Genomic DNA, 11,683 nt, shown 5'->3' on the forward strand with positions numbered 1-11,683 from the left:
CCAATTCAGCCTGAATGAACTGCTACATTGCCATCCTCCCAGCACTCCACAATGGTTATCCATATTGCCCGCCTCACCACGTTGAATCAACAACCCCCCAAACCTGGCTGCACCTGCTGACCCTCGTCCAAGCCTAGGCTCGCCAAGGCTGCATGCAAGATGCTTTTGTCCGCATCCACCCACCCAACTTCACCGTGTGGGGCAGTACCAAATGCTCCTATTCCCGCACCGAGCCATTCCCCGTTGCAGCAATAATCTGGGGTAATGGCTTACGCAACCACCGTCAGATCCAGTCGTTGCCGGCGGAGACGCTTCCCTCAAGCATCGTCATTGAGCAGACCCCGCTCCCTTCACATTCATCCCCTTCATCACACTGGCCTTGTTGAGAAGCAGAGAGCAAGTTGTTGAATAGTCACAATCTGGCAACTCGTACTGAGTTGCGTTGAATTAATTGATCTGAGCACTATGTGTTGTTTTGACCTGCGTACTTCGTAACGCAATGGCACACGCCGTGTGAGCATGCCAACCACGAACCCTAGCCTAGACACACACCAAGTCCCAACATGGCTCAGAAACCTCTCGGCTGAACAACAGGAAACAACCTCATCGGCCCTTGACACACTAGCCCCAATACACAACCTCTGGTTTGTGAACGATGGTTTTACCCGACGCATCGCTTTTCAGCACCACGCGAGGATCCTCCTTGGTAGCTTTCACAGACTTGCCATCCACCTTCTTGTCCTCGTACAGCACCTCCACCACTTCGCCGGTTATGTATCCTGCCACCGACTGCCACTGAACCTTCTGGCCTTGTGAGGGAACCCGCGTCTTGTCTCCAGCTGCCCCAGTTGGTGAGTCGTGTCTCCCGGCAATCTTGTGCTTTTTGTTGGTTGCGGGTGCATTGGCGCCGCGCCCTCGTTTCTTGCCAGTGGTAGACGTCGCGCTATCCGAGTGTTGCTCATTATCTGACGCGTCGATGATTTTCTGTTCTTGTGTCTTGAACTTTTTGTACTCGGCTTGGTTGTGTGCAAGGTGTTCCGCATCCTCCCAATATTCTGTACAGCTCATCGCCGTCTTCCTGTCGCTTTTGCTGGAGGGTGCATCTGCTTTCCCGTTCTTCTCTGTGGTGCTGTTGACATCGCCGTGCGGGTTCGCGTTCCTCTGGGGGAGAGTTTTCTGGGAGGGCATGCTGAGAGCTGTGTGTTTGGAGAAGCAACGTCTGGACAGGGGCGATGTGAAAGGTGAGCGGACAAGATATTGTGAGACTGGTTTGACTAAGTGGTTTTGTAGCAAACGAAATCGAACAGTGCAAAGTAGCATTTACGGCCCTACACTTCACGAGGTCGATAACGTCCTATGTACCCCGGGTTTCCTTTCCACTGACGTACCTGCGCAAGCTCCGATTCACATCGTACCGTCTCCCAGCCCCCAAAGTCATGACGAAATCGCGACTTCTTTTGTTGAAATGGTACCATTGCGCGGACGCACGTCCAAGTGACATCAATGACCTGCTCGACCATCGCCGTAGAGCGCAGATCTCCATCAGAGCTAGCATCGGAGCTACTGGCCACGCTAAACGGCATCCCCGCCCAATCAGACACCGAGGAGCTGCCGTGGCCCCAGTCATACCCACCCCCAGATCGCATCATGCCTCGACTCCTCCACTGCCCATCCTGTACAGTAATACGGCGATTCAGTTGCTGGAGTGACAGGAGCACCATGGGAGATCCGTTATAATAATGCTATCTGTCGTATGATCCACAACGAAACGACCCTTCTCATCCTCAAAGTACAAGCTTATACGTCGCCACCTCGAAAGCCCTGACCTCAATTCCAACCCCCTCCTGTCCACTCTCCATCTGTAACATTTTCCCACTGAGATCCTCAAGCTCGTCCTCCAACGCATTGACCTTGGCCACCTTCTTGACTCGTACACCGCCCCATGTCAGCACTCCCTTGCTCTTACCACCGAGGGCATCATACACCCTCAAAATGACACTATGACCATCCTTAACAGGAAGCTCACCACGTGACACGTCTTCGTCGTCTTCGCCTCGTTTGATCGTATCAATGATGAGATTAGGTGCGCCGTGAATGTGAAACGTCTCCAGAAGTGAAGGCGTAGTCTCGGCTCTGTGGCCGACAATCTTCAGCGGATTGTTGAACTCAAAAGCCTTGCGGACAGTAGCCTCGTTCAGAGGCCCAGCGTGCGGGAACATGGCATATCGCGTCTTGTGGTTACCCATGTCGGCGTGTCCATCAGGTGCCTTGGGTGCACGGAGAAGTGAGAGTCGCATCACGTTTCCTGCCACCGCAAAGCCGTACTTGCTGTCATTCAAAATAGACACGCCGTACGTAGCCTCCGAGAGATCGGCCCACTTGTGACAACACACTTCAAATTTTGCCATGTCCCAGTTGGTGTTGTAGTGCGTCGGACGACGGACAATGCCAAATTGCGTTTCGTAGCTCGCTTCGGTGTTGACAATGTCGACTGGAAATTCGACCTTGAGGAATTTCATTGTTTCGTGCCACTCTATCTCAGCGTCAATCTCAATTGCTGTGGGGACGTTGCCTACGGCGGCGGGGAGAGAGATGGTGGTCTTGATCCAAGACTTGTCAGAGATTTTCGTCTCAATCGAAAGTGATACACGGTGTATACTGTCGGAAGAGATGTAGACCTTCGCAGGGGTGAGCTCCTTTCGAGAATTGAGATGATACACCTCGACATCCCAAGCCTGCCAGTAGAGCGGCTTGTCGTCGAAGATGACGAGTTGGGCAGCTTTTTGGTCTTTGGGGATTAGTTCGCGATCAGCGGAGATGTCGTGTAGCGAGGTGATGGCACCGTTGGAGATCTGTACAATAAATTGCGAGTTGCGGAGTTCGAAGATATTATCACCTGTTTCCTTGATCGAAGCGACGCTTGCGGAATGTGGCGAGGATAAAGCGCGTATTGACATTGGACTAAGTCCATTTCCATGAGCCAGTCCATAGGGAGACGAGCTGGCAGTCCCAGGAAGCTTGACAATTTCAGTGCGTGTCCAAGGCAACGTGTTCAATGCAACGAGCTTGCTATCTGGTCCCAGGACTGATTCGTCGTCGAATCCAAGCTCGGACAAGGCATCTGCAAGCAGCCTCTCGCCAGTAACGAAGACGTCGGTATATATCTAAGACGTTTAGTATACGGGAGTCAGAAAGCGTGGAAAATCTGGTACCTTGTCAGAATCGTCATAGCACATCTCGATAGAGCTTCCCGGCAAGCAATCATGGAACTGACACAACAGGACGTTTTCCCACATATTGTCAATGTCCTTCTTGGGGTACTTGTACGAGGTGCTTTTACCAAAACCGTTTTTGATTGTGGCCAAGGTTGCCAGGTATTCAATGTCTCTGAGCATAATCTCCGACTTTCTGTTGTTGCGCTTGTTGTTTGCCTGCGTGGTGTATGTTCCGCGATGAAGCTCAAAGTAGAGCTCGCCGTACCAGGTGACAAGCTCCGTGCCATTCTCCACCCTCTTTTCCAGTTTGTCGAAGAAGTCATCGGCCGAGTCACCGAGCTTGATACGGGGCAGCAGTCCGGTCTTGTCGCTGATACCGCGGCAGCGTCTAAGTTTCTCCAGATGCTGCCAGGTGGGACCACCTCCACCGTCGCCTTTGCCAAAGACTAACAGCGACGTTCGATCCTGATCAAGCGACTTGTGCTGAGAGATACTCCTCTTCACGTCTCCAAAGTTTGCTTCGGCAGTGTACGTCTCTGAAGGTGGCATGTGGCAGATGACCTGGCTGTTGTCGAGGGCGACCCAGTTGAAGGTAGTGTGAGGGAAGTTGTTGATGTTGTTCCAGCTCAGCTTCTGGGTTAGGAACCTCGTCATGCCCGCCAGGCGGCAGATCTGTGGCAGCTGGGTCGAGTACCCGAAGGTGTCTGGCAGCCAGAAGGTGCGGCATCGCTGGCCAAACTTGCTCTCGAAGTAGCGCTGGCCGTACAGGAACTGCCTGATGAGAGACTCGCCGCCGGGGAGGTTGGTGTCGTGCTCGACCCAGCTGCCGCCAATGGGCTGGAAGGAGCCCTCCTTGACCTTCTTCTTGACGCGGTCAAAGGTGGAGGGGTAGTCCTGCTCCAGCCACTTGTACTGCTGGGCCTGGGAGCAGCAGAAGCGCAGCTCGGGGTAGCGGTCGATGAGGTCGCACTGGCTCGACCAGGAGCGGTTGACCTTGCGCTTGGTCTCTGCAAAGGGCCACAGCCAGCACGTGTCGATGTGGCAGTAGCCGATGCCCGTCACAAGGGCGTCTTGGTCGCCCGCGTACACCTTGTGGGAGTCGACGTCGCCGACGAACTCGCGGGCAATGGCGCGGCCTTGGGCGATGCTCTCGTTGCTGCCGCCGCCGGCCACGAAGACGTCGATGATGCGGTTGGCGAGCTGCTGGGCCTGGTGGGCCTCCCACGACTCCTGGGGGAACTCGCGGGCGGCGTCGCCCAGCTCGAGAAAGTCAAAGTACAGGGCGCGCGCGGGCAGGTTGACGGCGACGATGTCGGCCGTGTGCAGGCGGAAGTAGCGGTCCGGGTTGGGCGGCTGAATCGAGTCGTCGCCGGGCGCGTTGCCGAACATGCCGTTGCAGGCCATCTCGATGTAGAAGGTGTGCTGCTTGCCATCGCGGAAGGCAGCGGGCAGGATCCACTGGGTGCGCTCGCCGCCGCCCGTCAGGCCGTGGACCGTGTCTCCGTCCTCGGTGTAGATGGCGCCCTCGTTGTCGGCGTCCCACACGAACTCGAGGTGCTCCTTGTCGCGCAGGTGCTTGGGCACGGTGAGCCGGACGCGGAACCAGTGCGTCGACCAGCTCGGGCCGAACGACGCGCCGACGAGGACGGGCAGGAAGCCGTGCGAGGTCGCGTCCTTGAACAGCGGGCGCTCGAGGCCGGGCGGCGAGTAGACGGCGAGCTGGACGTGGTCGGCGCCCGATGCGCGGGCCTCGTCGAGTTTGCTGCGAGAGGGGTGAGCAGGGCGGCCTCGGCCATGGAATGCGCGGCGGTGGTAGTTACCCCAGCAGGCCCTGCTCCTTGTACTGGCCGCCGTCGAGGAACTGCCTCAGCCGGCTCTGGTAGATGTCGTGGATCTGCTTGCCGACAGGCCCCGTCGCCAGCTGCGGGTACGCCGCAGACACGGGCACGATGCGGTTGGTCTCGCCGCCCATGTTGGCTGCTTGCTGTGGATGTGCGTGGTGTGGTGCGTGTCGAAGCTGTCGCTAGGCGGTAGCTGAGCTGGAGCTGTCGTGGATAGCTTCGAGTACCTTGCATGAACCGTCGGGAGCTTTCCCCGCATCTGGGTCGACATGACCACCAACAACAACAACAACAAACTGTGCATGTGCTTTATTCAACGTGCCAAAATGACTCATCGACTTGTCAACATCTGCACTGTGTGAGCGCATATGAATACACTTCAACATGCATGACACGGCCAAATACGTTCCATTCTTGCACAATACCCATACGCCAAAACACTACATACCCCACACAGTCCAACACTACATCCCTTCCTACACCCACTCACTTGATACGATCGAGCCTTGCGCGGTTCATGGCAATCTGGTCATCCACCTTGTCCGTCTTGCCAATGATCCGATCAATGTGCGTGTTCTGCGTGTCGACTTCCTCGCCCATCGCCCGTCCCAGTTGATTGAGCCGCTTAGCGGCGCCGTGCAGAGCGTCTACCATGGCGTTAGTATCCCACCATCAAAGCGTAAACATGCATTCCACGTACCCAAGTTGCCGTCAATCTCATTCTCCATCTCATCGTCTTCCGAATCAGCTTCAAATTGATACTTGGCTCGCTCAGCAAGGCTTCCCTTGGTGGCTCCTCTGCCCGCGCCCTGCATGTTGCGGTTCACGCCGTCGTTGCGCGCAGACGATTCCCATGCTGCTTTGCGCGTAGCGTCTCGTTGCTCGCGCTCAGTGCGGTGGGTTTCCATACTATCGAGTGTCAGCTCCTATATGGCTTTTGATATGCAGTTGAAATAGACTTACATCTTCTGGTCGCGTGCCTCACGACGCGATGATGCTGTGAAGGGATTGGACACATGCATGGCGAACATGGACTTGTTCAGAGCTGTCGCACAGTCAGCGACCCTATCCTCGGGCAATTGACAGATACATCACTCACTCTTCAGCTCGCGCGCCTTGTCCTCTGCTATTCTGTTCTGCGTAGAGGCAAGGTCCAAGTTGCGTTCAGTACTACTCAGGCATTAGCATCACCGACACACGACGGCCACTGCGAGGTTGATCGTACTTGTGGATGCGTTCTCCCTGAGCCCCCAATCGCGCCAGCGTATCACGGCCTGTCTCCTCAGCTTGCTGGGCAAGGCGCAGCGCGTTCCTCGTGGAAGAAACATCCTGCTGCTTCATGAACTTGATCTCCGTCTTGGTGGCGCTGATGTCCTCTTCCTCCTGCTCTTCGGCGGTCAGTTCACGGTCGCCGTAGGCTCCATACCCGCCAGGAGCAGCACCATATCCCCCAGAGGTGGCGCCATATCCACCGCTGGCCCCACTCTGGCCGTAGCCCCCGGCTTGGGGAAGTTGTTGCTGCGATTGTTGCTGGACGCGCTGAGGCGCATTGCCAAAGAGCTCGTTGCGACCCACGTCGGTGCTCATGGTGTCGTTGGATGAGGTCCTTCCAAGCCCGCCATAACCTCCAGGGCCGCGAGAAGGGGGCCCGGTGGGTGCATCGCCTCCGTAGCGGTCGTTCCCATAGCCTGATGGAGCACCATAGCTCCCGCCCTGAGCGCCATAGCCGCCCCGCTGTCCGAACGGCTGTCCAGCGCCTGTCACGGCAGGTGTTTTCTCTGGTCGGATCGAGGCTTGGCCACCCGAGTAGGCCGGAGGTGCGGCGTAGGGATCGTTCGCGGGAGGCGCGGCGTATGGGTTCTGGGCCGCCTGGCCGGCCTTTTCCTTAGTCCGGCCTCCGAACAGCTTGGAGCGGCTGCTGTCGTCGCCGTCGTCCTTCTTCTTGCTCAGAAAACCCATGGTTACGTCGTGTACCGGTGGTTGGGGGTGGTGTGTACAAGTCGCGGGTGCGGCTGCGTGTGGGGAAGTGTATGCTTGGCAGCTGAGCAGTGCACGCTTGTGAAGCTGTGAGCGAGATGCGAGATGCGAGTCTTTGGGTATTTCGGGGCCAGAGTCAGAGTGAATTGGAGTGTCGCAAGGCAGCGCGAGATTGATTTGAGCGTCGAGGGGCAAAGGTGTTGTGTTTCAGGATGCCTAAAGCTGAGCCCAATTGCTGGCGTCTCATCCTCGTCAGGTCGAGGGCTGTGCTCTCCCTCAGCTGCTTGGACCCTGCATGAGCCTACGGCAAGCTGATTGAACGTCTACGCAACAATCACTATCATTTTGACCAGCCCGACAACACTTCACGCGGCATGCTTCGATTATTGCTCTGACCAATGCAAGTCCCCTAACACAGCTCCTCTGTCTCCATTGATGCGCCGTACTCTCCATCCGACGACGGCAAGTCGTCGTGTTCTTCCTTTGTCCAAATCTCATTCCCATCGACAACAGGAAACGAGGTGAGCACCCGGCCAATATCACCCCACCATACCTCGCCAAACCTGCGATACCAGTCCACGGTAATCTTGAGCCCCTCGTCGAAGCTCATTCTGGGTTGCCAACCAAGAGCCGCGAGTTTTGACCCGTCTGTCGCGTATCGCTGATCATTGAATGGCCGATCTTCCGTATGGTGTACCCATCTCTTCAGCTCGGCGCCTGTTTGGTGTGGTATCGCGAAAAGACCCAGCAACCGATGGCAGATGTCGATGTTAGATACTTCATCGTGGGAAGCAATATTGTAGATTTGGCCGATGACTCCTTTATGCAAGATGGTGTCTAATGCGTCTACAATATCCCCTGCATATAGATAGCGTCGCGTAGGAGATCCGTCGCCGTGAACAAGAAGCTTCCTGTGTCGTCGTAGCAGCATGATGAATTTGGGAATGATCTCTGTGCAACATGAGCCCCGTCTACCACTGTGAACGGAAGTACGTACTTTCAGGAAATTGATGAGGCCCGTAGACGTTATTTGCTCTCACTGTGATGAGCGGAAGCTTGAAACTACTTCGGTATGCGCTGACCATCATCTCTGCCGCGGCCTTGCTCGCCGAATACGGATTCGTAGGTGCAAGCAGACTCGTCTCACTAAGATCTGCCGCGCCCGTGGGCACATCGCCATAAACTTCGTCTGTTGAGATATGTACAAACCTGTTTACCCCGTGCTCTCGTGCCCTCTCCAAGAGCACGTGGGTTCCGTAGACGTTGGTGTTTGTAAATTGATACGAATTGCCAAAGCTGAGGTCGACATGCGATTGCGCCGCAAAATGGAAAATGGTGTCAATGCGGTGTTTGCGAAGGACGCTCTTCACGTCGGCTGGCGAGGTGATGTCTCCTTGTTCAAATGTAAAGTTCGGTAGCTCGTCAAGTATCCTTGTGTTGTTGAGGGTCGCACAATAGTCGAGTTTGTCAAAGGACACGATGTTATAATGATCAGGATACGTGAGAACAAGATGGCGAACAAACCAACATGCTCTGTCGCATGTCAGTACGCAAAATCACCCAAAGATGTGACGTTACGAATCACCTGCAAGTTTGTGCAAGAGTGCCGCGTAGTTGACATACATGAATCCAGCTCCTCCAGTGACAAGTATGTTTCTTGTGTCGTGCAGCGGTTCAAATCGCGTACTGCCACAAAGTACAGGTGCCTGCCTCCAAAGCTCATCTGTGACATGCGATCTGGGATTGAAGATTGTAGAGTTTCGCCGGCCTAACAAAACTGGTCAGTATGCAGAGTGTGGATCTGCGTAGCATGTGGAGTGGATTGAGCACGCACGCTTCATACCATTGGTGCCGTTGGAGACATCGGCAGCGCCAGGGCTTCTGACAGCAAACATAGTCGGAACAGTGATTGCGCAGTGGACTCAAATCGTGGGCATAGCTTCCTACAGGCTGCGCTTGTCTAAGGTCATCATGGGAGAAATGCGACGGTATGAATACGGCTGTTCTATCCCTGAATGGCATCGCTTCCGACATCGAGATCTCGAGAATACGTCATGGCGAGAACGTGCTTGTATTTGATACAAAAACTGGTTCACTTGAAATTAGCTCCTAAACAATGCTTGCCAACAATCGTACTCCAATCAGAGATGGAATTGGTCCGTTATCAATTGTCGTTTATTTGCGATTATACTACCAATACTACTGTATCAAGCCCAAAGAAGCGGTAGACCCGCTTATGGTGCATACTCTACCAACGTATGCTTGGGAAAAGGTTGATGGACATCACCATCACCCGCCTTAAAGCGTCTGACCAAGTATACATGTCAATTTTGACCGCTGGCTGCTGCTACGTCAGCAGCAACCACTGGAATCTCGTCTTTTGTGACCGCCGTTGCTACTCCTTCTGAAACCCAAGGCAGCATCTTCTTCTGCCCGGCATTCCACCTATGTACACCGCCGGTACCCACGTTATACTGATAGTAGTTGTCCGTGCCGCCTTTCACCATAGCTTTGCGAAAGGTGATGTTAATTCTTCCCTTGCTCGCGTCAACACCCGCCCGCTTCGGAATACTGTGAAGCCAGTTGGCTTGTGTCTTTCCTCGCATCAGAACCATGTCTCCTGGACCAAGCGGTAGCTTGATCTGCTTGGGTTCATTTATGACTTCGCCCTTGCCGGGCACGATAGGCTTATGCTTCATCAAGAAGTCGCGCCGGGCCCCTAGTGTAAAGGATGCGATGGCAGGATCAATACCGAGAAATCGCTCATCGTCAGAGTGATAAGAGATGCTGTCTTGACCATCGGCGTAGTAATTGACAAGACAAAAGTTGAAGGTTTCATTCGTGGTGCCTTCCGTAAAATTGCGTAGCATGTCCAGACATTGTGGAAGTGGCCGTGGTTTGCACTTGTAGCGTCCTGGTCCAACGTTTTTGCCAGTCTTAATATCAAAAAGCTCTCCGTCATCACCGAATCGTGCCGTCGCATCGATACCAAAGACTGTGGTGAAGCGCGGCGTGTTGATCATCGTCTGCACGCCTCCACGGTTGATCGCGTACTGCACACGGTAGAACGGAAGCTCCTGACGCAGAAACTCAAACAAGCCTGCTGCGATAGATGATGGAATGTACGGTTCATAATAGACAAGGTCCAAGTCTAGCTGATCGTTCAGGAGTTTTCCCTCCTCGGCAGGTGCGAAACCTAACTGCTCTGCGAATTCACTAGGCAGATGCGGGATAGAAAACGGATAGTTCGCGTGGCCTGTCTTGTGCTCACTAATTTCGTACTTTGGCTTCTTAGCTGTTGCAGGTTTGAAGAACGTATCGAGAGCACCACGCTTCATAGCCATCGATGTGGAATTCCGTTGTCTCTTGAGATGTTTCGTAGCTGTTCTTTGTCGCACGACACTAAGCTGAAGGTCGCAGGGAGCCGTCCGAGTCATACAACGCGCCTTGATCAGGGACGTGACTGCTTCCAATTGTAGGTAAAGAATGATAGAAGCAGGTTGATATTTGAAAAAAGTACGGTGAATTGGGAGCCCAGAAGTTGAGGGATCAAGGCACTTGGAATGGCTGCCGTGTGCGTGTAGTTCTCTCACGTCTGTGTGAGATCTCGTAAGCGGTGTCGAATTTTGTTTGGCCAGAGTCTAGTTCGTGGCCTCAATTATCTGAGTAACTTCCTTTGGAAGGTTTGTGTTGCTGGTGGACCGACGATTTCCTGTTCAGGGGTTGTGTAGTCGTATAACTTGATTGTTGACCACAAACGCGGGGAGAAAGCGACAATTGACAACAGACTTTAACACTATAGACAGCGCCTGACTGTGAGAGCTGGCGTAAAAGGGGTAATTTAAGTAGATATAGCAGTGCTTAGCAATTAGAACCAGCTCGGAGTCAAAGGGTCCGCACTTGATTGCCATCGCGAAGGGGTGCAAGTGGCAATATTATTGTTAGCGCGATGATGTCGTTGATTTCTTCTGGTCTGTGCAGATGTTAAGGATTCTCGTACACTGTTACTACTAGCTAGCGAAGACCGGGATACAAATAGATCCATCCGCAGAAAAATATTAGGTTCTGTAACGTTGTATTATTAGGTAAAAATTTTAATGAAATAAGTAGACTATAGAGTACAAGGCTTTAAGAGTACGTAGCTTTTAAAACAGAGCAAAGTAGGGAGTAGAAATATACAAGTCAAAAAATAACAGAATATAGACAGAGCTACAAAAGCTAAAACTAGCCTTTATAGTATAGATCTATATAAGTATTTATTTATTTCTCTTTATACTAATAATTTTTAATATATTTTAGTTAAAATTAATTAGTAAGGGTTAGTATTTAAAAAAAGAGAAAATTAGATATCTAAATAAGAAGTAATATAGGAGAAAAAGATTAGAATAGCACTTTACTTTTAGTAATTATTTTAGTTTATAGTGTAGTTATATAGCTATTATTAATTAAAAGACATATTATAGAAAGGTTCTATATATTTAATAAGTAGAGAAGCTAATACCTAGTCTATTTTATATAATAGATACGTGTAAAAGTATATAATAAGAGTATTAAAGAGCCTGTTAGTATACTACTCCTAAATACCTAACTTCTTAACCTGTAAATAAATATATAAAGTTAGAGCTACATAGTAATTATTATTCTATTTAA

The 11,683-nt window shown here is 52.6% G+C and overlaps 5 protein-coding genes across 5 annotated transcripts; all 5 read right to left on the reverse strand.

Annotated features, from left to right (window-relative positions):
- Nucleotides 1–627: 627 nt before the first annotated feature.
- P153DRAFT_268250 (uncharacterized protein) lies at nucleotides 628–1,080 on the reverse strand (the record flags this gene model as incomplete). Its single annotated transcript, XM_033662885.1, has 1 exon — nucleotides 628–1,080. A coding segment is annotated over one exon (453 nt), but the record flags the coding sequence as incomplete, so codon positions are not given.
- Nucleotides 1,081–1,784: 704 nt separating this feature from the next.
- P153DRAFT_284106 (glycoside hydrolase family 38 protein) lies at nucleotides 1,785–5,187 on the reverse strand (the record flags this gene model as incomplete). Its single annotated transcript, XM_033663305.1, has 3 exons — nucleotides 1,785–3,164; nucleotides 3,213–4,977; nucleotides 5,036–5,187. The coding sequence occupies 3 exons, from the start codon at nucleotides 5,185–5,187 to the stop codon at nucleotides 1,785–1,787; spliced, it is 3,297 nt and encodes a 1,098-aa protein (XP_033527384.1).
- A 355-nt stretch (nucleotides 5,188–5,542) lies between these two features.
- On the reverse strand, nucleotides 5,543–7,015 carry P153DRAFT_283961 (uncharacterized protein; the record flags this gene model as incomplete). Its single annotated transcript, XM_033663294.1, has 5 exons — nucleotides 5,543–5,703; nucleotides 5,757–5,965; nucleotides 6,020–6,101; nucleotides 6,156–6,226; nucleotides 6,282–7,015. The coding sequence occupies 5 exons, from the start codon at nucleotides 7,013–7,015 to the stop codon at nucleotides 5,543–5,545; spliced, it is 1,257 nt and encodes a 418-aa protein (XP_033527385.1).
- Nucleotides 7,016–7,442: 427 nt separating this feature from the next.
- Nucleotides 7,443–8,928, reverse strand: P153DRAFT_354435 (NAD(P)-binding protein; the record flags this gene model as incomplete). The annotated part of the gene is made up of 4 exons (XM_033666506.1): nucleotides 7,443–7,984; nucleotides 8,031–8,566; nucleotides 8,657–8,801; nucleotides 8,868–8,928. 4 exons carry the CDS (start codon nucleotides 8,926–8,928, stop codon nucleotides 7,443–7,445), a joined length of 1,284 nt encoding a protein of 427 aa, XP_033527386.1.
- Nucleotides 8,929–9,357: 429 nt separating this feature from the next.
- On the reverse strand, nucleotides 9,358–10,377 carry P153DRAFT_382621 (DNA repair family protein; the record flags this gene model as incomplete). The annotated part of the gene is made up of 1 exon (XM_033670165.1): nucleotides 9,358–10,377. One exon carries the CDS (start codon nucleotides 10,375–10,377, stop codon nucleotides 9,358–9,360), a length of 1,020 nt encoding a protein of 339 aa, XP_033527387.1.
- Between the last annotated feature and the right edge of the window lie 1,306 nt (nucleotides 10,378–11,683).

This window comes from Dothidotthia symphoricarpi (assembly GCF_010015815.1).
Source record: "Dothidotthia symphoricarpi CBS 119687 unplaced genomic scaffold P153scaffold_4, whole genome shotgun sequence".
In the NCBI taxonomy this organism is placed as follows: Eukaryota; Fungi; Ascomycota; class Dothideomycetes; order Pleosporales; family Dothidotthiaceae; genus Dothidotthia; species Dothidotthia symphoricarpi.